Consider the following 26,257-nt stretch of genomic DNA (forward strand, 5'->3'; position numbering starts at 1 on the left):
CTTCATCTTTTGTCACAAGACTGCACTGCAGTCCAGCCGTACAACCCAGCAAGCAGAGCCCCAAGACAGCCAAGGTTTCAGGGACTTTTTACTTTTGTCAGCTGCAATCCTTTTCAAGGGGTCTTCTTCCCCCACCCAGTTCTGCTTGTTTTTTCCAGAATTGCAGGTCTAGCTATTATGCCACATCAGATATACTTTTAGTTTCCTTTTTTGTTTGTTTTCTTTTTTGTTTGTCTGTTTGGGGTTTTTTGTTTTGTGTTTTTTGTTTGGTTGGTTTTGGTTTTTTTTGTTTTTGTTTTTTAATTGAGGGGCACAATGCTCGCGTGTCTACAATGCATTCAAGAACGATACGTATCCTATAATGCTTAAGTACAAAAATTCTCTCAAAACCAGAAGTTACTGGTGACAGTTTAAAGTGTCTAAGCTTGGTTGTGGAGGCCTATTGCATTAGGAAAAACATAGACTCAACAGAAAGCTACCAGAAAAAATGGCATCTCCTTCTCCCTGAAAACTGCTAAATTCATAAGCTAAACATTTCCTATCCAAACTGCTAGTGCTATACCTTTGATATGTCCCAGCAGCCACGTTAGCCCAAACATTCTCATGAAGAACTTCAAATCTGCCCCAAAAGCAGTCATAACTACTATGAAAAGTACTCTTAAGTACTTAACAAGCAGGAATCAGCAGAGCAACTTCTCTGGTTGGACATGTCTTTTTATTCCTGGCTAAAGCAGACAGTTTAGGCATGGCACCGGTGACATATTGCTCCCCTGTCCTCAAGGCCTGGAGCAGTCCAAGTAGTTAGGGTCACCCATAAATGACAAAATGGCCAAAGTGACCCTCAAGCCTGGTTTACACCTACACCCACAGTCGTAGGCAAAGAACACGAGTGCTGACAGCAGAGGAAAAGGTCAGCACTGAGGTCATGTAGAAACAAGCACTGAAGACTGAAACATTCCCATTTGGATTTGCCTCAAAAGGAAAAATATACCATAAAAGAAGCTGAAGCAAACACAATGTGTCTTTTTTTTAAATTCCCCCCCCTTCTCCTGTTGGAAATATTTCTGCACAATGCAATGGATTGCTCAGAGACAAAGGTAAGCCAGAATCTCTACTATATAGAATTTGGCCACAAAAACTGTGCTTCTGAAAAGTCTCTTTAACATTTTCCTATTAGGAAAACAGGAAATCTGACATGGAAACATCTATTTTTAATATGAGGAAAAAATCTACGACAAGGAGAAGGAATAAAAATAATCTCGCATTGGATGATTATTTGCATTAATCATTCCAGCTGCATTTTAATTCAAATCTCAGTGCTCAAGACCATATCAGGTGATAACCTCATGCTCCATGGTGCCACTGTTACACATCTGATTAGTCAATAACCCCTGAAGAGTCATTTTCCATAAAGCTTCCAAGAAAAATAGTTTCCCATCAAGTTGCCTATTAGTAAAAGGATCAGCCACAAAGGACACGGGGCTTTTCATGCTGGGAGTGTTGGCATCTTCACTCCACGCATGCTCAGTAGTAAGGCCGATAAGAGACTAACAGCTGAAACTAAATAATTTGTTGAAACCTTTCATGTTCATTGGGACTGAGCAAAAGAGAACGTGCAAGTGTGATTCTTGTGGTCCGTGCATCTGGTAATCAGAGTTCAGACCCAGCTCCAACCATTATGTCCTACAAAATACCTGAAGACTGATGGAAAGAAAACTGAAATCCAAGTCCTCCTCTCCTGTCTCAGTGTCTGAGCCCCTTACGCACAGAGTCACTTACTCTTCTTCTCTCTGATCCAATGAATATTGATTCTTCCATAAAACTTTAATAGAAGGAACCGGCACTGCATCACTGCAGAATATTCTGTAGCCTGGCAATTCAAAGCATGAAGAACACAACCAATCTTTCCTGATCCATGTGAACCTTAATGAAATCGAATCCACAGCCACCAAACTAGAATCCTTTTCTATTAAAGTTTAGATTTGACTTACTTGTTTTTCATGTTTCAGTGTCATCTTCACTGGTTTGTATTAAAGTAAAAATCAACCTGAAAAAAAAACAAAACAGACATCAGATTGGCATTTAGTAGTTATTTGAAGGTCATTATCACTTTTGCTAGACATTAGTAGACAGTGGAAAGAGCCAGGCTGAGTGCCATATAAACCAGAAAGCATGCTTGCATTAACTATATCTAAGAATTCATTCATTTTAAAAAATCCCATTTTAGAAGCACTGGGTTAGTCCCCTTCTGGGGATATTTGTCATACGTGACAGTTCAGTGATGCCTGTCCATCTCTGGAGATCAGTGCTTTTCTTCATTGCTCCAAGAGCCACCCCCGGGGCTCACCCTTGCACCCACCTCCCAGCAGCTCTGCACAGCCAGCATCCTCAGTGCACACAGACGAGGCAGCGCTGCCTGTGCCTTGTTCCCAGGCACCCGAGCACAGGTCTGTGTGACTGTGGCTGAGGTCCAGAAGATGCTAAAACATCCGAGTCAGCAGAACCAAAAGCCCCTCTCAACCATTTCTCTGAAACGGAGATAAGCGGAGGGACAAACTGTTCATTTCCTGCAGGTCAGCAAAAACTCCGGCTAAATTTCATGGCGTCTGTGGTTTTAAAACCTCCATGTAGGGAAGTGTATAATTACACCAAATGAAAAAAAATCCCGTCATTAACCTATGTTTTAAACCTATTCTTTCACGGGAAATCCCGATAAATTTTTAACTACCTCTGCAAGCAATTTGCTCTGGACAGGTACCCACGCGGGAAGAGAGGGGCAGCTTTATTGAGTTGCTAGCTTGCACACACACTGCCTGCCTAAAAAAAAACGGCTATGGGAAAAAGGATTTGCAATTTGCCTCTCCCACATGCCATCCAGCCACTGCCAGCTAAACACCTGCATTGACCTCCAGCCACAAAAACATCCTATCGCCTCCTCAGCCGTTACAAGTCAGCCTCCTCTTTCCAAACCGAAAGGACCCAAGCAGGATCCCCCCTTCACCCCAGGAGTACAACTCCCTGCGCTGGCCCTACGGTCAGGATGGATGCCACTCAAGCAGGAGAAGCTGAGCAAAATCCTCCCGTGCACCCCTCTGGGCAGGCACCTTGTGTTGGAAAAGGTGGATTTGCAGTTTTCTTGGGCAATCCTCAGCAGATGTTGTCAGCTGGCTGCAAAATGTTCCCATCTGACTAGGGAAGAGACACATGGCTACGTTTTTGGAGGTGATTTGCTAAGGTTTAGCAATACAGAGCTTACAGCCGCTCTTGTTACTGTATAACTCTATATTTAGGTCAATCCCAGTTAAGGACTCCTGGACACCCCACCCCTGCCCAATGCCTCTTACAAACATGTCTAACTTTCAAAATACAGCTCCACATGTTTTAATAAAACAGAGCACAAAGATAAGCACACGTATATTTCTTTCACCAGGAAATTATTTTGGAACAAACACACTGTTGTCAAATTTCTATACCATGAGTTACACCAAAATAGGATACTCTGCCCCCAAATAGAGATGTCCATGCATGGGACTTCAGACATCTTAAATGGTACCACCAGTACAGTTCTCATCTCCATAAAAATAAGGCCACCATTTTAGTTCAGTAGCTAGGATTGTGCTGATAAAAGCACAGAGGACTATTGAAAACACACTCCCAATAACTTTTTGGGTTTTTTCTCAATGTATTTGTGTTTAACTGGTATGTATGCTCCAGGCTGAAGGCACAGAAGAGCCCTGCAGCACTTCTTGCTGCACAGGCTCAGCAATGCCAAGCAGCTCAGCAAGGAGGGACGAGAGTTTGGCTCACCAGTTATAACTGCTGCTAATACAAAAGTATGTTAGGAGCTTTCCTTTTGGTGAAGATAAATGGCTTTTACCTCTCAGGCAAGCACAAGCCCACACCACAGAAAACACTGTGCAGGGCTTGGGTTGTTAGAAGAGGAAGGGCTGCTTCTGCCTGCCACCTCTCCTTGTTGGGTGCAGTTGGAAACGTACACAGTTTTGGGGCTTTTTTTCCCCTTTCTGCTCTGGTTGAATGTAGTTTTGTTTTTTAAATGGCAATTCAATTTTTTTTCAGTTATATATCTTTATTCTATCAGATTCTGCAGCCTCTTTCTCTCTTAACTGCTTTAAGTAAGAAATTATGCAAGCCCAAAATACCTCATTCCTGACACTGTCAGTGAGAGACAGGGCTGAAATAACACATTTTGTCTTCTGCTTTCTAATGACCAAGTTATGTGCTGCTTTGAAAAAACAGTTTAAACTCCAAACAGCCATCGCAATTTTAAATATTTAATGACTAAAATGAATACTTCAGCACCAAAAACCTTCCTAAAAATATTTTTAAAATATATCAGTTTTTCATCAAGTAATTTGGAAAAAATGGAAATACAAGCCCACCAAAGCCACCTTTTCCACAGACACTTCAGCAAGTCCAAGATCGCCCCAGTGTCCTGGTTTAGCCCAAACCAGGCCAATTAGTCTTGAAGAAACCAAGGTCACTGCTAAATTCCTCACTGCTTATGAGTGAAGAGCTGAAGGGGGTCACACCTGCAGAGAGGAGCAGACAAGGCAGGTGACCCAAGATTGACCAACGAGGTATTCCATCCCATACACGTCATTCTCACTTTCCTATTTATCACTAACCCACTGCCTCCTGGAGGTGGGGCCCAGGAGGGAGGGGCCCTCCTGTCTTCCACTGATTGGTACCAGCTTTGCCAAATCTCCAGTTAAAAGCCTGTAGACGTGATGGCAGGGAGAACTACTGCATTTTCCCCCTCTGCCTGTGCTGAGGGGAGCTACTGCATTTTCCCCTCTGCCCATGCTGGGGGAGCAGCTCTGTCTGAGGAGGATTTCCAAGCTCTTGATCTTGTTTTTGTATATATTTGTATATATTTGATTATTTCTATTATTCTTATTATACTCTTTTTCATTACTATAATTTATTAAAACTGTTTTAACTTTCCAACCCATAAGTCTCTCTCCCTTTTCCCTTTCCCTTTGTGGGGGGGGGGGGGGGGGGGGGGGGGCGGGGAGGGTTAACAGAGAGCATCTGCCACAGGTTTAGTAGCCGGCCCAGCTTTAAACCGTGACAGATTTATTGGTGCCCAACGTGGGGCTCGAGAGAAGCTCCAAAAAGTTGCTCTGATAAGTTGAATCTTGGCTCTGGTGGGAGGAGACCCGGAGAGCTCAGCTGAGAGAGTATCAGATTTCTTCCTTTGAGATTTACGAGGGGTTGGAAAGTTAAAACAGATAGTGAAGACGGTGATGTCATTTTTGAATGCTGTGTTATCTCATCTTTTTATGGAGTTTCTTTCACAGTTGAGTATTGCAATGATGCCTTACCTGCCGTGGGCACTGTGTTATTGCTTGCTTCTTATGAATGTTTACATGCAGTTTAGCAGTGGGTGCTGGTCGAAATGTATTGTTTTGGTATGGGGTTTGATACTGATTTATGCTGTGATAAACTGGGCAGTTAATATTCCGATCTCTTATCTCTATGACACAATGATGGGCAGCTTTAATCGCGAATCAGTAGCAGCGACTTCATCTGCACGCTCCAGGCGTTCTTTAGCTGATTCTGTTAATGATTACACTTCCAGTTTTACTTCGGGAAATAGTATCTTCTCCTTTTCTGCCAAGCTGATTCCACTAGATTTTGCGAAATTAGGATGGTGCTGTCTAGGTGGCATGTTTTTATTTTCGGTTGTCCTGAATGTGTTTCTGATGTGGGATAAGATTAAATATCGGTGCAGGGACAGTTGTAGGTGTTATGCAGCCACCTCAGATCCTACAGTGTGTACTGCCGCTACAGCCACTAAACCTACTGAAGCCTCGGCAGCCTGTACCACAGCTGCTACACCCCCCAAGATGGCCACTGCAGCTACTCAGACTCTCAGCACTCCCACGACAGCCACTGCATCTACTCAGACCCCAGCATCTATCGAATCTGTACCAATTGCTCCTGTAACCAGGAAGAAATACCAAAAGAAATCAGCTCGTGAAGAGAAGGATGATGACTCAGAGCATTCTAAGGCAGAGCCATCATATGACCCAGGTGAGGGCCCTTCTCAGGCAGAGTTAGGGCCCAACACAGATGGGGGTTTCCTCAATCGTCCTTTTAAAGCAGACCCATCACAGAAGAAAGGTCCTTCTAAAGCAGAACTATCACAAGAGGACTCGGACGTAGAGATAACCTAACACTCCTTATCCCTGAAGGACCTGAGAAATATAAGGAAAGACTTCAGCCGTTATGACGGTGAACCTATTATTACCTGGCTGCTCCGATGCTGGGATAATGGGGCAGACAGCATGCAATTGGATGGCAGAGAAGCCAGACAGTTGGGATCCCTGTCCAGAGATGGTGGTATTGATAAGGCTCTCGCAAGGAAGTCAAACACTATCAGTCTCTGGAGGCGACTCTTGTCAGCTGTAAAGAGCAGGTATCCCTATAAAGATGATGTTATGAGCCACCTGAGCAAATGGACCACTATAGAAAAAGGTATTAACTACCTTAGAGAACTAGCTGTGCAAGAGATCATTTATAGACACCCACGGGACATTGTAGATCCTGTAGATCCTGATGAAGTGGAATGCAACCGATCCATGTTCCGGAAGGTTGTGAAGAATGCTCCACCAACACATACCCATACGTTGTCAATATTAGTATGGGGAGAAGATGATATGGCACATTCTACTGTGGGCGAAATGGCTAACTGTATGCGACAGTATGAAGATAGTATTTCTTCCCCACTGAAGGCACGCATCTCGGCTGTGGAAAAACTGACTAAGGAGAACAAGGACTCATTTAAACAACTGTCAGACAAACTGTCCAGGATCGAGAATAAACTTGACTCTCTACCTACACAGGCGCGCGTTGCAGCCGTTAGGAGAAAACGCTCTCCTACAGGACCAGCTCAAAGGAAACAGAACACGTCACGAGGTATCCTGTGGTTTGCCCTGCGTGGTTATGGGGAGGACATGAGCAGATGGCGTGGACAACCTACCAGTACCCTACAGGCACGAGTACGTGAGTTGCAAGCTAAAAGAAATACCAGAGAGAATTTTTCTAGGAGGATGGCTGCTCCAGTTACCAGTGAGCAGGACCCCAACCAGGGTAGATGGGCCTCAAATCACTTTTTCCCAAGTGTGAATAGGAGAAATGAAGGTCCAGTCCCTGTGAGCAGCACGAATCCATTTCTTAATTAGGGGGGCCCTGCCTCCAGCCAGGTGGAGGAGAGGGACAACCGAGTTTATTGGACTGTGTGGATTCGATGGCCTGGCACATCGAAACAACCAACAAGCGGATCAAGCTGCTAAAGTGTTCCCAATAGATTTGGACTGGGAACATAAAGGTGAACTATTTTTAGCTCGGTGGGCTCATGACACTTCAGGTCATCAAGGGAGAGATGCAACATACAGATGGGCTCGTGACCGAGGGGTGGACTTAACCATGGACTCTATTGCACAGGTTATCCATGATTGTGAAACATGTGCTGCAATTAAGCAAGCCAAACGGTTAAAACCTTTGTGGTATGGGGGGCGGTGGTTGAAATATAAATATGGGGAGGCCTGGCAAATTGACTATATCACACTCCCTCAAACCCGCCAGGGTAAACACTATGTGCTTACCATGGTGGAGGCAACCACCGGATGGTTGGAAACATACTCTGTGCCCCATGCCACTGCCCGGAACACTATTCTGGGCCTTGAAAAGCAAATCTTGTGGCAACATGGCACGCCAGAGAGAATTGAGTCGGACAATGGGACTCATTTCAAAAACAGTCTCATAGACAACTGGGCCAAAGAGCATGGCATCGAATGGGTATATCACATCCCCTATCATGCACCAGCCTCTGGGAAAAGTGAACGGTATAATGGGCTGTTAAAAACTACCCTGAAAGCAATGGGGGGTGGAACCTTTAAAAACTGGGATAAACATCTGGCACAAGCTACCTGGTTAGTTAACACCAGGGGATCTATCAATTGAGCTGGCCCTGCTCAGTCAGACCTTCTACATACAGTAGAAGGAGATAAAGTCCCTGTGGTACATGAAAGGAATCTGTTGGGAAAAAACTGTCTGGATTCTTCCTGCAATGGGCAAAGGTAAACCCATTCGTGGGATTGCTTTTGCTCAGGGACCTGGATGTACTTGGTGGGTGATGTTGCAAGATGGTGAAGTCTGATGTGTCCCTGAAGGTGATCTAATTCTGGGTGAGACTACTTAATTCTGAACTGTATGTTGTTACTGCATAAGTGTCTTTCAGGTTAAGACAGTGGTGATGAGACCGGAGCTAGCTTCATCAAGTGGCGTCCAGTAACCTCCTCGAGTCTGACATCTTTAACCTGCAACCTGTGGGCACGAACCATGACAAAAGAGAGACTGCTAGCCAGAGAGACTGCTGAGAGACTGCTAGCCAGATGGAAACCCACAATCCTGAACCAAATGAACTTGATGAACTTTTTGCATAAAGATGAATCATAAACTAGTGATATGTGTATATATATTTGAAAATGAAAAGGTAGTGGTGATCTGAGTATGACATGAATGGTATGGAATAAGGGGTGGAATGTCCTGGTTTGGCCTAAACCAGGCCAATTAGTCTTGGAGAAACCAAGGTCACTGCTAAATTCCTCACTGCTTATGAGTGAAGAGCTGAAGGGGGTCACACCTGCAGAGAGGAGCAGACAAGGCAGGTGACCCAAGATTGACCAACGAGGTATTCCATCCCATACACGTCATTCTCACTTTCCTATTTATCACTAACCCACTGCCTCCTAGAGGTGGGGCCCAGGAGGGAGGGGCCCTCCTGTCTTCCACTGATTGGTACCAGCTTTGCCAAATCTCCAGTTAAAAGCCTGCAGACGTGATGGCAGGGAGAGCTACTGCATTTTCCCCTCTGCTCGTGCTGGGTGGAGCTACTGCATTTTCCCCTCTGCCCATGCTGGGGGAGCAACTTTGCCTGAGGAGGATTTCCAAGCTCTTGATCTTGTTTTTGTATATATTTGTATATATTTGATTATTTCTATTATTCTTATTATACTCTTTTTCATTACTATAGTTTATTAAAACTGTTTTAACTTTCCAACCCATAAGTCTCTCTCCCTTTTCGCTTTCCCTTTGGGTGGGGGGGGGGGAGGGTTAACAGAGAGCATCTGCCACAGGTTTAGTAGCCAGCCCAGCTTTAAACCGTGACACCCAGTCACGCTGCAGCCACTTGCAAACATACTGAATGCAGTATTCTGTCTGGTCGCAAGACATGTATTTTAGGACTTCTTTAACACATGTAGAAGTCACTGAAGCAGAACAGTTCAACTGTCTGCTTAAGAAGATGCCTTTTTATCTTTAGAAAAACCCTACCCAAAACACCGGTGATGGAGGAAGAAGCCTTCAGAAGACAAACAGAAGGTTGTTGGCCTTTTTACTCATTAAAAAAAAATTCCACTAACAGAAATGAACAAGTGCTGGGAAAAAACAATCAAAAAAGGCAGTGGTAGATCTGTAGTTTTGATAAAATGCTTTCTGCTGTGACTGGGAAAAAACCCCATTGCTTTGAGCAAGTTTTCGTTCTGCTTCTGATCTGTTATCAGGCTGAAGACTTCTTTTTATTATTATTAGTTTCATATACTTAATATAACACCTGCTGCTTGCAGTACATATATTTGTCAGTTCTTAATTGCACAACCAATGAAACCACCATGGAATGGCTCCACAACTGCCAACAACAACCCAAAGCAAAAAGATTACGTAGGATGACTTGCCATACTTTCTGTAGCCTAAGAAAAAAAATCAGGAGGAAAAAAAAAACCCCAAGCAAGTACTACAGTGCTCTTCTTCGGGATAGTAGATAAACACTATCAAGTATTAAATTTTATTTCATATTTTAGAGTTGATTTTATATTTTAAAATCTAAATTAAAACAAATTATTTAATATTACTTGGGAATATCCTTGTATCATGTAAATGGGATGCTCTTATAGGAGGAAGTAACTTCTCCCCTACATTCTCAAACTGAATGATTAAAACTTAAGCAGTACCACAGACAAAAACCATGACAACTTGCTATAAGAACAGCACAAACAAATGCAAGCCCTCCTGGCCACCTCACTAGTAGCTGTGTTTAGTTGCACTGAAATTTTATGATTTCACTCATTGCTGGGCAGTGGCCTATGCAATGTTCTTGTCTCCCCTGGCAGTGCTCACAGATTCCACGTGGCCAGTGTTTCCCCTCAAGCAATAAATGTTGATCTTTGGCTCAAGAATTATCCATCCACCCACCTTTGTTTTTTTCTCAGCATGTAACTAAATGACCACCTTCAAGCTTTAATGGGGAGGAGTGATTTATTTTTAGACCTTGGTGATGATTGAAAGTCCTGTCCAGTCACAAGCGAAGTTCTCAGCTGCACTTTCAAGGCTGTTCCCATCATCCAAATCAAATGAAACTTTTGTTCAAGGCTTCAATGTGACCGAGAGAGAGAGATCACAATTAAATCTCTAAATACTTAAAGATCTTTCCTGCATTTTACATTTTGCTTACCTTAACAGTCATTAAAAATGTCATAAGAATTTTAATCTACAGCTTGTAGAAAGTTCCACTGCATCCATACATGGAGTTCACTATCACAGAACATGCCTGCGTGCACCCGACTGCACTATGTTCCTGAAAGGCAAGTCATCCATACAGATTTGTAAGGAAAACAGACACACAGGGGGTGATGGTAGAAGGGGGAGGATATGAAGAATAGAGCTGTCACAAAAGAAGATGCTAGCTCTGGGGAGTTCAAAAAAAACTATAATAAACTCAATAATCCCATGCTGAAACATAAGTAGTACTTAGATTCGGCATAGGATAATGCAAATTTGTTTTGGGGAGCACTGATTGTGTTTGCAGAAGCCTCAGGTTCTGGACTATTTCTGAAAGGTCAGTTACTGGCAGGGAGCATCACTGCTGGGGAAGGAGCATCTCCCACAACTCCTGCACAGAGCAGAAGAGCTGAGACAGCCCTGTGCCACTGCTCTTGCAAGGGAGTAGGAAATGGAGGAGCTCACTCCCCACTTAGTACTAACTCACAGCTAGTCAGAAGCATGGATGAAATATTATTATAGGTTTCAAATTAAGGGATTACAGGCAGCAGAAAGCAATGTTAACTTGTTTATGGAACAAAACTGCCTGAAATCATAAGACCAGCCATACTGTAAGTATCAATGGAAAGGCCCCTCTAGTCCAGTAATGACTTAGATGGTGACTTGTACTGGAATCTGAGAGTATAAGAAGCAGGCAAAATTTTGAATGCTTATTCCCCAATTTTGAATAAAATAAGGTGAAAACTATATATAGGTAGCATACATTTATGCGTATAAAATGTATCATTCTGTGATGCCAAACTGACCACATGATAACATAGCCTGGCATTTATGGGAACTGGGTACATGGCCATCACAGAACTACTGCTCTTGTTGATGGGAAAAATCTTCAAATGCTGTTCCCCAAGAAGGAAATTCCACTCAATCCAGAGTAATTCAGCCTTAGTGTAAGCAGATGCCTTCTACTTCACCTGGTCCAGTTTAATACCTGGCATCAACTTGGCTGCGGTCATCAGAGGAGTCATGAGTTCTCTTCGGTCCGTCACTGTCCATGAACAGGACGGTGAAGACTGAAACTAGACTGTGCAGGTCACAGAGCATCCTTCCTTCTTCCATCAGCCCTGCTGGTTACCCACCTCGCCTTCCCTCCGCAAATCACCGTAAGGGTTTGCTCATCAGAAGTGAGAAAAATATGAAATACCTAAGGGTTTTCATCTAACTCCGCACAACACTCAGATGTCTGCAGATCGCTTAGTGAAGTCAACAAAATAAAGTACCCCTTGAGCAAATCCATCTCACTTTCCAGCTCAAGGTACCGGTTTCATCAGTGCTGTATTACAGTAGCAGCAGAATCACTTTGCTGCTGAGCAGGAAACGAGGACACTGTCTAAACTGCTTTTAAAAGAACTAGAGCTTTCCAAACCACCGACAGAATTCACACACCTTCCTTCCAACCACAACGCTACGTAGAAACACAATGCCAAAAATCACGCCTTTCCAGCTGCACTTGAAACTCTGACTTCTTAGCCGCTGTTAAGATACTTAGTTAACTACTCTTTTCTTGCAGGATTTCACTCCATTTGGTTGCTAAATGCTTGTTTATGGCCACCAGGTATAAAGCAGCTCCTCTTTAAACACTATATTATCATTTTTCCCCAACCAGTCATTCTGTTGTGCTGCAATCTTCCTGGCTATTGAGACCTGTTTTATCAAGACAATGAACTCAGCCCATTTAAAAGAAAAAAATCAAAGAAATTTTCATTAATATCAGAGGAACGCAAGAATCAGAGTTAAACGTACAAATTTCCCTCTCCCTTCCAAAATATACACATGACATGGATTGCGGTATCAGGTGTGGGTCACAGATTTCCAATTACAGTGGTATTCTACTACACTTTGAATTGCATCAATGTAATACCATATTGCTGGACAGCAGCATGACTCACACGCCAAGCCTCTCCAAAACCTCTAAAAGCCTAAAGATAAACAAGGAAGAAGTACTAAGAAATCTGTTCACAGTAGGAGAGAGCATCAGATATTTCTTCACTCTTCCCCACCCGCCTCCCCCCAGGCTCAAACTGCAGATATATACTCAACCAAATGACTTCATGTATTTTCTGCAGTTTGGGTGGTTCGCTGATCCCAGAACAACTATTACTTTCTTTTTCTCCTGTTAGACCATACCGGTAAGGCTAACGCTGGCAGATGAGGCTTTTAGGCAATAGTTAGAGAAGGGTAATTATGGGTAAAGACACTGAAAGAACAGTACGTGACAGTCCTCATTGTGGTAATTAGTTATTACTCAGGGTTGATGCTCACCACAGCTTCTGCAGACAACCTGGGGACCACTCAAAATTCTCCTGCAGCTCCGGCTCCTGTGTTCTCCAGGCAGCCTGTCAAGCTGGTCTGCCACGTGAGCCTGCCTTTGCTACTCTTTCCAAGCATTATGGTGCATAATAAGTAGCTTAAACTACCCTAAATGATTTTGTAGCGTAAATAATTGTAGGTTTTGTGGCTAGGGCATTTTCAGAAGGCCAACACAGAGATGAGGCAGTCTTTGAAGGGACACAATGGTGACCTCCAAGGTAAAGTCCCAGTAAGTGTGCTTGCTCCAGAGAACTTCTGAGATCACTTGAGCTAGGAGAAACTGATTTCAGAGGAAGAAGCAACACTGGCAATCTGTCAAGTTCAACCATCTTTCAACTGTAGTCAACATGGAAAATACCACATAGGCACTGGACTTCTTACCAATACTTACACAAACAGGGCATACCACTGGCAGTAAAACTACCTTTGAAACCAAAGGGGAAGAAGCAAGTAATTTCCAGGCTAAAACCACTTGCTGACATAGTATCCCCAAGTACTTTCCAAGTCAAAGTTCTGCTTAGTTACAAAAGTCACGAGCGAAGATGTACACGCGTATGGTTTGTGTGCGCACAACAACGTTAGATACACCAATAAGAATCAGCAATACAAAATCATGGACAGCTAAGCCACCCCTACATATTTTTACATGATGCCAGTTACAAACAACACATTAGACAGCTGATGCTTTTACAAGCTGGATTACAGAGAAGGTAATCACCTTCTCTGTATCAGTATTTCAGATCACCGATTAAAATCCTAAGAAAAATCTTAAGTGCTGCTTCTGAAGGGGGGTTTATGTTCAGAGAATGCATGTTTTTCTTTCTTCCAAAACTTCATGTTTCTTACAGGAATTAAATATTCCATTGCATTAAATCAAATTAAGTTGCCCTAAAAATATTATCTTCCCCAAGGTATCTATCTGTAATAACTAATTCTTACTTATCATGGGGAAAGAAGGGCTGATGGCAGCCGTATCTCTCCTGCTGAGTAAGCAGAGCAAAAAAATCAGCAAATGCCATGCAGGCTTATTGCAACGTTTCTTTGTCAGTCTCTCAAATGCAACCGCTGACATCATCCGACCCTTTCCTTCCTGACTCACCCCTTGGACCATCTTGAATGTCGTATGCCAGAAATCTCTCATTTTTTTGCTCATTTCAAATGCTTTTAATTTATAATATGATTTTTCTCTGCTGCTTGAATTGCTGTTACACAGCACTACATGTTTTAGCTTGTCTCTCTTCCTGCTGTGGATTTCCTTATTCTACCAAACCAGCTATTTTTGTGATGCACCACCTGGTCCCGTCTAGGAAGTGCTAGTGCTTGGTCTTGTCCCCAGAGAGGGAAGTGAAGCAAAAGCAATAGTCTTGGCCATAACCACAGAATTAGAAGTCCCAGTCTCACGATGTGTATCTGGGGAGATGGCTGGGAAAGACCGAGCAAAGATACAGTAAAAAATAAAATTAATAGTCAAGTAATAACATCCTGATGCAGATTGATTCTAAGCATTCTCTATAAATGCAGCTCAAAACAGTGAGGAAGATGATAGAAAATATTGCAGTCAATACAGTGTGCTCACCAAGCATTTTGATCAACTCCAGTCAAACTGTTGTGTTTCTTGGGTCTTTTAAGTTGACCAAGCCCATGAGGGATGATTACAACAGTCCAGCTTGATCAAGTCATTCAGTCTGTCACACAACAGCAATTCACTCTTCGGGCTCTCCTTCCCCTGAAGAACGCATCTGGTGGCCCATAATTACTGCAAAACCTTACTGGTGTTGCGTCTGTGTAGCTGCATCCATATATTGCACTAGCTTATGAGCTGGATCTATCAAGAGTTAAATTAACCATTTAAGAATGTATTAACAGTGATTTCAACTGGGCAGCTTGTTTGTTCAATGGGCTTTGTGCTCTTTCAGAGCTAGCCTGTGCCAGTGGCACGAAAACAATATTTCGGAAGTTCATTGCTTCTAAATAGTGTTACTCATTACTAAAGCAGATAATTCTGAGGAGCAAACAGCATTTGGCAGGAGGAACTTCTCATGAGACTGACCAACAAGAAAGGCTGAAAAAACAGAGATTTATCCATATCCCTGGATTTTCTGTTTCTCATTTCTTTTCTGTCCACTAAATGTTAAGATGCGATTTTTGGTTATTTTCACCCCAATTATGGACCCTACTGTTGCACTATGGCTTTGTAAGACTGGCATCAGCCCTTGGCCAACTCTCAGCACAGGAAGCAGATTTCTGGTATGAAAAACTCCTTTCAGAAGTTGTAAGAGAACAGCAAGAGACATGACAAACACATAAAAATGGGAGGAAGGGAAGAAAAGCAGCACTTGGGTTTGACTGCTTTGCCATCACAGCCAAGTCAAAGGAGTCATCGGCCAGCCTGGAACAAACACTGGCTCAAGGTCAAGCAGCAAGAGAAGCAAAGGTAGAAAACTTCATGCCTGCAGGACAAATACGTTCCACAGCTTGCTTTCACTGTGCCCAAACCCACATGATATTTTTCCAACAATGAATTCAAGCAGACCACTAAGCAATCTGAAGGACTTTTTCTGCCTTTAGCAGGAGAAAGACTTCCCACTCATGGAGTAGGTGCTGCCTAAATGAGCAGAATGCAGATTTAAATTCATTTTAAACCTGGTCAGTTCAGACTGTATTACAAGTCTATAGGAAAACAATGGACTGAGATGAAACTGGTTTGTGTTGTTTAAGTAAGGCTTATTCCACATTCACTTAAATATATTTACTTCAGGTCAAAAAAAAAAGCACAGTCCAGTCTCAAAACAGAAGAAGTGTCAATTTATATAACCACACCTTTAGCTAAACCAGTTGAAACCTACACATTATGTACGGACATATTTGAAATCCTACTTTGTGGTCTTACAGGCAAATCTGTAATAAACAACTATCACGTGGCTGCTGGGACCTGACAACTACTAAGAGATCCTCTCCAGCTCTACCATTCTGCAGAAATACGATGCTACGGGGACAACGGCTTTTCAGTCCAGGGCTACACATGCATCTCAGAACACAACCGCCATCAAGGCAACACAGAGAAACGAACAGAACAGCCCAGATGAGGCGGGAGCACAAAGTACCAGTTACCCCACACCCTCTGCAGCTGGGAGCCCATAAAGGAAAGCCTCGCTGTGAGTATCCAGCCTCCTCAGTCAGTGCCAGTAACTTTTCTGCAGAACTGATGCAATTGGGTCCCACTATGGCCAATGGAGATGGAAACAGCCATTACTGATGACGGGTTCTGCTTTATAAGCGAGTTTCAAATTCTGTAGAGCATTACATTCAGGCAAGTTCTTTACATACTTGGAAAGCACTCTATGAGGATAATGCTGTCCTTGACAAGGTCTGTTTTATTGATCTAGCAGAAGAACAGGAAGAAGCATGGTTGTCATCTAACTCAAAACCACCACAACTTCTGCAGCTGTAAGAGCCAGCTACTAAAAGACTGATGAAAATTTTCATTTGCATTATAGAGAGAATAAGGCCATTTGAGGTTTGAAAGTTATCTAGTTTAGCTGAGCTTATGGGCAAAAGACAGCACTCCTTAGAATGAAGCTTTGCTAGAAATCCAGTGAACGGGTAATCATATACACCGAACCCAACTACCATTTTCCACACCGCCAACAGAGTTATATTCCAGATGCTCAGGACAAGTCAATTAACACCCAAGGTTAGAATGATGGAAGCTCTAGTGATCCTCAGGTGGACAAAATAATTCTACAGTGTTCAGAAACACGCTAGTGGTCGTCACTGTTATGGTCCAAGAGCATAGGCAAGACAGTGCTGTAAGCAGAGATGGTGCCTTTTACGAGAGATTAGAAGTATACTCGAAAAAATAAGCAAGCTCTCAGGTTTTCAAGCCCTTCTTCAATTAAATTTCAGTGGCTGCACGTCACAAAGCCATATTTTTTCCAAGCAGAAAAGATATGTTACTCTAATAAAAGATATTTAACATTAAAAACTTGCCTTGGACAAAGAGATCTGTGGCTCTGAAGAGCCTGGAGAATACGGTAGAATCATTTTTGAAAGAAAAATCATTGCTTATACCCATATACTATAGTACAGCATATTATTTTTCAAATCTTGTATTTAAATTCAAACATGTAATGGGAAAAAGGAAGGTGAAATCTATCTGTTGACTGAAGCCCAAAAGCTGTCTTTGTGTTTTCTTAAAGATAGTCCACAGCACTCCAAATTCTCTTTACAGCTATCTTGCATTAGTTACAAGGTTTGGTGCAGGCACTGAGGTTTTCCTGAGAAAGTCAGATGCTTTCTTTGCAAACTGACCTGAACTGTTAACGCCTAATTACCAGGGTTTGCATTAAATCCCTGTGATTCAGCCCTGCAAAGCTCATTGAAAAGACCTCAGCTGGGAGAGAATCTTGCATCCCTACTGTAAGATTTAGCCTGGGACTACACACCTGGTGTAGGCATCCTTTTCGTGGCCACAGCAAAGGATGGTCAAACAGATCTTCCTTTCAAATCTACCTGTGATGACAAGTGAAACAGCAGTCAGAAAGCTTCCTTGTCGATGAGCAGACTAGGAAGGCTTTGTTTCTGCACAAGTATTTATATGTGTCAAACAGTTCTTCATAAGATTCCCCAAAGGGATATTTTGGCTATAAATCCTCTCCGATTTTTGGATCTTACTGCCCAAACCCAGTTTCATGGTCTGGGACTGTTTAAGCCAACCACCCAGCTGCCTTCCCTTTCACAGCAACCCCCACCTTCATCCACCCAGAGATAGGGATACAAGATGTTTCATCTCATCTGGAATGAGTGCTTTGGCTTCCTGTCTCCCCAACAACCCCACTGATTCAACTCCAAACAGTCATATCGCAACCAGCCTTCCCCATGAGCAGACAGACATAACGAATGCAACGTAGTCATAAATTCTTGGGGAGCAGACCAACTGGTGTCACAGCCATTAAACACCAGCCTCTGTATTTCACGTCTGAAGGCATGTGAGGGTATTTTTGGACTGTGCTCCTCCATGCCGTGAGAGACAAGGCTATTACATTTAGCTGTTCTCAAAGTAAGCATGATCGCAACGACACTACGCGCCGATGCGACTATTTATACATGCGAATGCCCAACAAGTCATAGGCTTTGGAATTATCAAAATGCTCTCCAGCACCCAGGACTTGCAGCTATTTCCTTTCTCCTTGTAAACACTTGCCAACACTCCCCTTACCACCTCGCCTTTCCATGCCTCATTAGTAGAAATTCATTCCTACTGGGAAGAGGTACACCGCTCTTGGTAAGACAAAGCCTTCCCCTCTGGGAACACAGTTGAAGATCTCATTAAAACAGGTACCAAAGTTATGACTAATTTAAAACCACACATCACCATTATGCAATTAAAATGACAAGACTATTAGAAGGCCAAAGTTATAAGCTGGTAACTGTTGCTGTACACATGGAGCAAAGGTAGGTGAACGGTTAAGGCTTCCCTGAGGGAAAGGAGGGGCAGGAACTTGAACTTGAAGGATGTGTTGGTAGCACACACACAGAGTTCAGGGTATATTACTCATTGTCAGCTCCGTAGTAAAATAGATGCTTTGTTGCAGGGGCAAAACATCCGTTTTGCTTTGATGTGTAGGATACCTATAAGTGAGTTTATCCTCCTAGACAATTCTGGTAGAGAAGAAAGGGAGAGGAACAAGTAATTGTCTTAAGCCACAAATCCTTTAAATATCAAGAAACACTAATTTCTTCATACCACAAAAAGCAGGCATGGAAGGCAAATTGCATTCTCTCTTTACGCAGAAGAATTACCGGAGAGAAGATCCATAACAAAATCATCACTGGTTTATTTGGTCTTAAACAAATGAAACTCAACGGTATGCAACCTGCTAAACAACTCTGTGGCAATCCGTAATGTTAACCATGTGAAGATGCTGGAGCAAAGGGAAACTCCTTTCAAACTGATCAAGTCCTTCCTTTTGGGCCAGGCCCACAGGTTGATGCTGAGTTCTAAAGGTTTTTGCAGGGTTCATGTCTGTTGATGAATTCCTCTATGGTACTGGGAGACATTTTGAAATAACTCATGCTGCACTACCAGTGAGACAGCATGTATATAACATGCCCAGCAAAGCCCAAAAGGAAACTGGTTTCTGGGACCAGAAGCCCCAAGGGCATTGAAGGATTCTGTGAAGATGTATCACTAATTAGAACTCAAGAAGATAAATACTATTTTGAAGTTCTCCAAGTCGAAAGAGGATCACTGGAGGAACATGGTGGGAAATGCAGGACCATTTGCAATTACGTTATTGGTTTATATTTCATTAAATCTCCCACTGATCCCCCCGTCACACAGAAATCTGGACAAGCAGGATTCAGATAGCTAAACACAAACATTCATCACCTTTGTGGATGCTCACAAGGTGTTCTACTTACTCTTCATCTGCTGCCCAAGAAGACACATGTAGGTCATGTGTCATGATACCAGCCTCATACAGATGTCCTGGATCCCCTTGGACAGCCCCCTTGAAAGGCACCGGTCACCCACATCCGGGCAACAAACTCCAAGCTGTACTGTTAGAGATTTAGCAAGGACTGCTACAAATAAACAGATCCAGAGCCAAAATACTATGCACCAAACCTGTGCACGTAGTTCCCTGTAGTCAATGAGCAACTACAGCATGATTTGCTTCTCTACCCCAAGAGTTATTCTGCCAAGAAGTCAGGAAATTCCTGTAGGACACATAGCTGTGCTTTCCTCTTGAGTATTTTTATTACTAGAAGAACAAAAAGTTGCTGAGTTATTTTTTTTGAGATAGTAAAATAAAATGTTTAACAAGGAAAAAAAAGAAAAACAATATCCTAATCTAACCAGACCTCTTATATTTCTCTGCTTATAAAAGCCAAAAGCTTATGCATACTACATACCACACGCATGGAAATAAGATCATGGGATACACTGCAGAGACATGACACACTGAATTCGTCACTTGTCCTATCTTACCTACCTACTTCCAGGAAGCAAGGAGCATCTCCAGAAGCTCATGCTGCTGAGCAAATGTTCACAACCTTTTTGCTTTGGGGTTTATGTTATGATTTTTTTTTAAAATCAACTTGCCAGAGAAGTGCTTCCTTCTTTCATATGGAGAAATTACAAAATTGTATGACAAAAGCAGAGAAGGTTGCAGTTGCCTGAAATGATGGCGATTAGGAAAAGCACTCAGCTAATTGACTAAAATAGGGCTGCAAGACTGATTCAGCCTTTTACAGTCAGAAGGGTTCAACTTCTGTATTGATATCCTTGACCATATCTTTCACTTCACAGGATCAGAGGACCAGCAGAAGGGCAGGTGGAGGGGAACACCACACCTAAGCAAGCACATTTGGTACCAGCAGGTGCAGTCCCTCGGGTCAAAGGCAACACTGCCCTATGGCAGGGGCAATAAGCAGCCAGGGGAAGGAGGGAAGCATCAAGAAGTGCCGTAGGTTGCTCAACTAGGAACAGGATGCAGGAAGCTTCAAAACGATGACTGCCACGATCTTCTCTGGGTGGGAAAAGCTATTCTGTAAGAGATTGATGTGCAGCAGCAGCATGAGCTCTATAAAAAGATTCTGGGAATGTGGCACTCACCCTTACTATGCTCCGGTCCTCATCCGTTCATCGCTACTACCTTACATCAATCACATCACTGGTCCTGGCCAGATGGTGACAGTTCACTGAGAGAAGTCACATCACAACGCGTTCACCAACTGCTGGCTTGATTTAATGCTCCACCTCCTCTTACACCCAAGAATTACTCAGCTTGACCCAAATCCCCAGTGGTTTTTGCTCTGAATGGCACCGTGCTTGTGAAGGGAAATCCCAGGTCACGCAGAGCCTGCAGCACAGCATGGCACAGCTCATGGCTGACCCATACGCCGCGTCTATGCCAAAAGCATCACAGCACCGTGGACATGCAGCAAGTGTGGAGGTGGCTTAAGCAGGCACACCAGGGCCGGTTAAAGGTGCTGCCTTGAGAATAGCTGTTCTTCAGGCACTGATGCAGACAAGCATATCTGAAAACAACTTTTAAGTGTATTAAAAGATCAAAGGGAGAGGCTTTGTTTACCCAGCTTTGCCTGCAAGGCAGGGAACAAGGAAAAAAAAAATGAAAAAAAAAAAACTTTCAGAAAACTGAAAGTCTGTGGAGATAGAATCTAGGCAGTATTTCATTAAACACAGCAACACAGTGTTGTGATGCCACTCCAGCTTTCTACTGGGCTACCCCTGACGGATTGTACCATAAACATCTATTGAAAGAAAAAAAAAAAAACCACACAAAACGAAAAAATAGAAAAAAAAAAACAACCCTTCACCAAATCTGCATCATTCAAATAAATTACTATGTTATTCAAATATAAAAACTACTGCAGCAGATTCTATCACAAAACAGTTAATTTTAGGACAGTGCATCTGCAAGCTAGCAACAAATCCTTAATTCCAGTATCTCAGCTGGTAACAGCTAACTGCAGTTAAACTATAGAGACATAAATGAAAGAGGAACCATGATACCAACATAATTTATAATGGGTTTGCCACTTTTACGCACATTTGGAGGTACTTGATTAAACAACTATTTCTGTCTATGTTCACAAATAGCATCTTGTTTTCTATTTCATAAGCTCTCTGGGACCAAGGACCGCCTTATGCCTGTATTTGCACAGCTCCTACCATGAGACACAAGTAACTGGATGAGACTTCTAGGTGCTACTGTCTTCTAATTACACTACAGCATTGGAGAGTATGATGCTAATAATACCTTAGCAAGAATATTTTCAGAATGTTTTTCTCCTTTTTAAAAAAAATACTTAAATATAATTATTTTGCAAATAAAATTTAAAATCATAATAATCTGTAATAAAGCTCACATGTATTATAAGCCTTTAAAATTATATGAATACAGGCATGGTGCACTAATGCAAGTTCTTTAAATTGAAATTCATTAAAAGGTAAATACTTCTTAGATTCAATATAAAATATATATGATAAAGCAGAGACTTCTGGATTTCAAGTCAAGCATTACAAACATAGCGTAACACCCTAGGCTGAAATAGGCATAAATGCTATTTTCACCTTCTACACAAAGAAAACACCAGTACTTCCATTGTTCTAAAGGAAGTCCAGTTTGTGCCATTCAGGAAAGCCCTGCCTTGCATTACTTTTAGTTTCAGTTTTCCCTGGCACGAGTAAGATGACAGTCCTCCTCGCTTCAGCTATCTCCTGTCAATGTGAGAAGCAGAGTGGGAGATGAAAACTCAAGCCGCTGTTTCCCTTGGGCAATAGGTGACCTGGGCATGTGCCAGATGGGAACTTCAAAGGCACCCGAGCGGGCCAGACCCCGATCCCCAGCAGCCTGGCTCCATACCTCCGTCTACCTTTACCTCTTCACCACTATTAGCAGAATTAGGCAATATTTACCTAAAATTGCCACATCCTCGAAGGGGCTGTGAGAACACCCAGCCCACTGCACCGCTCCGACGGTGACTGTATGTCTCTATGGGGTGATCCCAGCGGGTGGGTGCGAGACAACAAGTAAACACGGGTGTTTCGAGGGAGAGCGCAGGCAGCTTCCCATGCGCCTCCGTGCCTAATTCCAGTATGGGGCCCAAGGCAAACCCAGCAACTCGATCACCGGAACTTCCTTTGGTTTATAAATCGGTCAGTTTTAATCGCATAGTCTGTTTTCATAGGTTGTCTTCATATGCACCCAAAAATGCTCAGGCTGCTTAGTTTAGATAACACACAGAATTTAAAAATAAAAATAAGGCAGTCTCCTGACTAAAAAAAAGGTACAACAAATATGATGTATTTAATATAAAATTATGCCATTACATATATTATATGATATACATTATATATTTATACAATAAGTTATTATACACAATAATATGCATGGTTATATAATGTATATACATAATAACATAATGCATATGCATGCGGAGCTTTTACACACCCATATAATGATGATAGTTGTCAAAGGTGATGGACTTGCTTTAGCAAAACAAAGAGCGGTGGTTCAAAACAAGGTTAACAATTATTTACACCAAAGTTTCTTACTGCCTGGAGTTAATCATTACTAAGGGTGGTCATTTGCATAGCTGTAAATCACAGCGGAGCCCTCTATCAAGGGCCAGGGGAATAAATACGCCTTAAGAGACAGGGAGGAATCGAGCCCTCTTACAGCCGGCAGCTCTGCCACAGGGCTCGCTGTCTGTACCTCGGCTTTCCAAGCCGCTGCCTAAACCCCGCGCTATTTTAACGAGCTCAGGCAGCGCCTCACCGGAGACCAGAGAAGGGCTCCCGAAGAACGCGCCGGCGTTTACCGCTGCAGACGTACCCACACCGACCGAGCGATCCCGTCCCGGGCGCCCGGTGTTGCAGCACCGGCAGCCCCACCGCGGCCGCTTCACCACCTGCTACGCGGCCGGGCCTGCGCCCCCCGAGCCGACACCCACCCACACCGCAACGCCCCGCCGCACTCACCGCCCGCCGCTACCGCCACGCACTGCCCCAGCGCCGGTGCCGCCACCGCCCATAGGCCGGGAGGAGGCGGTGCGTCAGCAGCAGTGGGCGGGGCCGCGCTAGCCCCGCCCCGCCCACCGCCGGGGACCCGCCAGCAAGGGAGGTGCTACTGCGGGGGCGGGTGGGGAGCGGCACCGGCAGGGAACCGGGGCGGGGGGGCGGCTGGGGGAGCGCCGCGGCTCGGCCCGGGCCTTGCCGCGGGGGTGGTCAGGCCGGGGGTGTCGGGTGGGTTTCCTGGCGGCTGCTTAATGTTTAAGCGCTGTGTTCTCCACCTGTATTCTGGAAACGCAGAAGTGCAAAGAACGGCTTCCCTCAAAAAGAGTGGGGTTTGCAGACCTTCTGGTTAAGGAGGGGGAAAAAAAGAAAAAAAAGAGAGAAATTAAGATTGATAAATCCAATTAATTAATTAATTATTTTTTTGAGGGTGAATAAAGTCTCTCCCGAAATCTTATTTTCAGCTTTGAACTCTCAGGAAATCAAAATACTAGTAATTTTGTTTCCTTACTGTTTTTTTAGTATTTTACCTAAATCACATCTTTGATTGCTAGATGTTAAAGTTCCAAGAGAGATTTGAGATACAGAATGAACATTATGTGCCAGCGCTTGGAGATCGTCTTGGAAACAGAGCGGCAACTTCACTCCATCTCTGGAACCTCGGGTTCCTGGATTTTGGAATCCGGCTGCTGAAAAGGAGCTGAACAAGCTCGGGAAAGTAATTTATCTGTGAGAATGCTTGTCTTTTGCTGCTGAGGCTGTTCTTGTGTGCTGGAATTGTTTTAGGAGGAATAAATATAAAATCACCTTAGGAAATATCCACTAATGAGAGTGGAAGGAAAAGAGTTAATTTTCTGTTACAGCAAGAAGTAGTAAGCGTTTCTGCTTCTGAAGAGCTTGAATAATCTTTACTTATCTATGTACTGGTAAAGAATCACCAAAGAATCTGAGCAACTTCTCCTATTTAAAAAGGAGAAATAATTTGAATACTGTTATACATGTTTACTTCATTTCCAAATACTGAAACGCCCAGAATCTTTTATTTTCTTAGTCTTTTTATGTAAACTGTGGGCTGATTTCTCCCATAAGATATTAAAATATGAAGCAAGTTCTAGGATAAAAATTCTGCTAAAAGAAAATAATTATTATTGATCCGTCTTGAGTACCCCAAAACTTTCCTCTGATAAGAGCCCTTAAGCAAAACACTGCAGAGACATGTAGAGATCAATATGAACAACAATTTATTCATAGTAACAGAGTACAGAGAATTACAGGGGGGTTGCATGAGGTGTCTACATCAGCCTTTTTCCCAAAATATTTCCCATGCGATTGCTAGTATAAACTCATTTTCAGAAACCAGATTTTTTTTTTTATAATCTAGCATAATAAAAATTATTATCGATGAGATTTATAAATCTTAGTTATCTCTGCATAAATGTGAAATAGTGCTACCTCTAAGCCACACAACTTTGCGAGCAAAAAATCATAATTAGATATAGTTAAATTTAGCAAACAGAGGCTGTACAGGCAAGTGTTCTTGAAAAAGGAAAGAAAAATTATGGCAGGGAAGAATTTTTTCTTTCAGAGAAGGTCTATTCAAACTTCCAAACTGCTTGTTTACAGTATTTCAACCCCTAATTCATTTTCCAGTGTCCTACTGAATTACCTCCTTCCATAAGGATACAATGTGCGGATAGTTTCCAGGAAAGAATGGAGACTGGAAGACATCAAACCTTACTAAGATGACTGTTTGTGGTGAGCAGCAGAATGAACATGTGAATGATGCTCCTATATGAATACGAAGGAAGAAAAGTTCTATAGGAAAGCTTGCATCAAAAGGACTGGATGCTGATCATCACAACATCCACATTTTGTGTTTCTGAAGTGGCAGATCTGTTCAAGACTTCCTTGATGACTTTCCTCAAAAGGGTGGTGTTTTTTTTCCATAGCCTATTTCGGTCAACACACCCAGTTTTTGCTAGCATAGACAAAATTTTCCTAATCTCAGTCATCTTAATTGATGTTTCCTATTTTGTGTTCTGTTCTCCATTTATTAATGGATGATTGGTGCCATATGCTCCAACTCCTTTCCCTTCTTCCTTCTGCCAGCAAAACATGGTCTCAGTTTGCCTTGAGCTATATGACACTGTCTGGTGAGAGATCCAGGGGGACCTGTTGGTTATTGCTTGGAGCATCTACCACTGGACCTACTGCAGGGGAAATAGCTATCAGTTCAACAGCAAAATTCAGGATTATTGCAGCTGCTAGATAAAAAAATACAAAATATAGGACCCTAGGAAAACAACAGGAAAGACTGACGAAGAAGAAGAAAAATAGAAAGGAGAAAAAGACCGAAGGACTGGAAAAAAGGGATTAATATTCTTAGGAAAGGGATAGAAATAAGAGGTAAGGGGGAGATTTATAAAACGATGTTGCTAATTCAGTTCTGTTGCCCGTTTAAAATTTGCATAGAGGAAATTCCTGTGCATTTTCTGTGAAGTTCTCATGCTATTTTTGTCCAGCTTTTTTCACGCCAGCGGCATTGTGTCCTGACATGATGACCAAGAACACATTTGCATCAAGGTCTTTTGTGAGCCTTTCTCAGGGTGCAGTTGTAGGGCTGGTATGAACAGTGGGAGCCTGCTGCTGGCGTTGGCTGACCCGCTGGTCCGAGGGGACTTCTTTCTCTATACCAAGAACTTGCCTTTCAGTGCTGTGATAAACTAATTGTACTTCAGGGAGTTATTGAAGAATAAGATATTT

General features: G+C 42.9%; 1 protein-coding gene across 1 annotated transcript in view; it reads right to left on the minus strand.

Annotated features, from left to right (window-relative positions):
* Positions 1 to 23,476, minus strand: part of SNX10 (sorting nexin 10) — a 42,022-nt gene extending 18,546 nt beyond the window's left edge. Inside the window, exons 1-2 of the mRNA XM_068405030.1 lie at positions 23,462 to 23,476; positions 1,992 to 2,047 (exon numbers count right to left, since the gene is read on the minus strand). Of these exons, the coding sequence (XP_068261131.1) occupies positions 1,992 to 2,015 (24 nt within the window). The 5' untranslated portion in view covers positions 2,016 to 2,047; positions 23,462 to 23,476. The remainder of the gene's footprint in view (positions 1 to 1,991; positions 2,048 to 23,461) is intronic.
* Between the last annotated feature and the right edge of the window lie 2,781 nt (positions 23,477 to 26,257).

Source organism: Nyctibius grandis, chromosome 7 (assembly GCF_013368605.1).
Source record: "Nyctibius grandis isolate bNycGra1 chromosome 7, bNycGra1.pri, whole genome shotgun sequence".
Classification (NCBI taxonomy): Eukaryota; Metazoa; Chordata; class Aves; order Nyctibiiformes; family Nyctibiidae; genus Nyctibius; species Nyctibius grandis.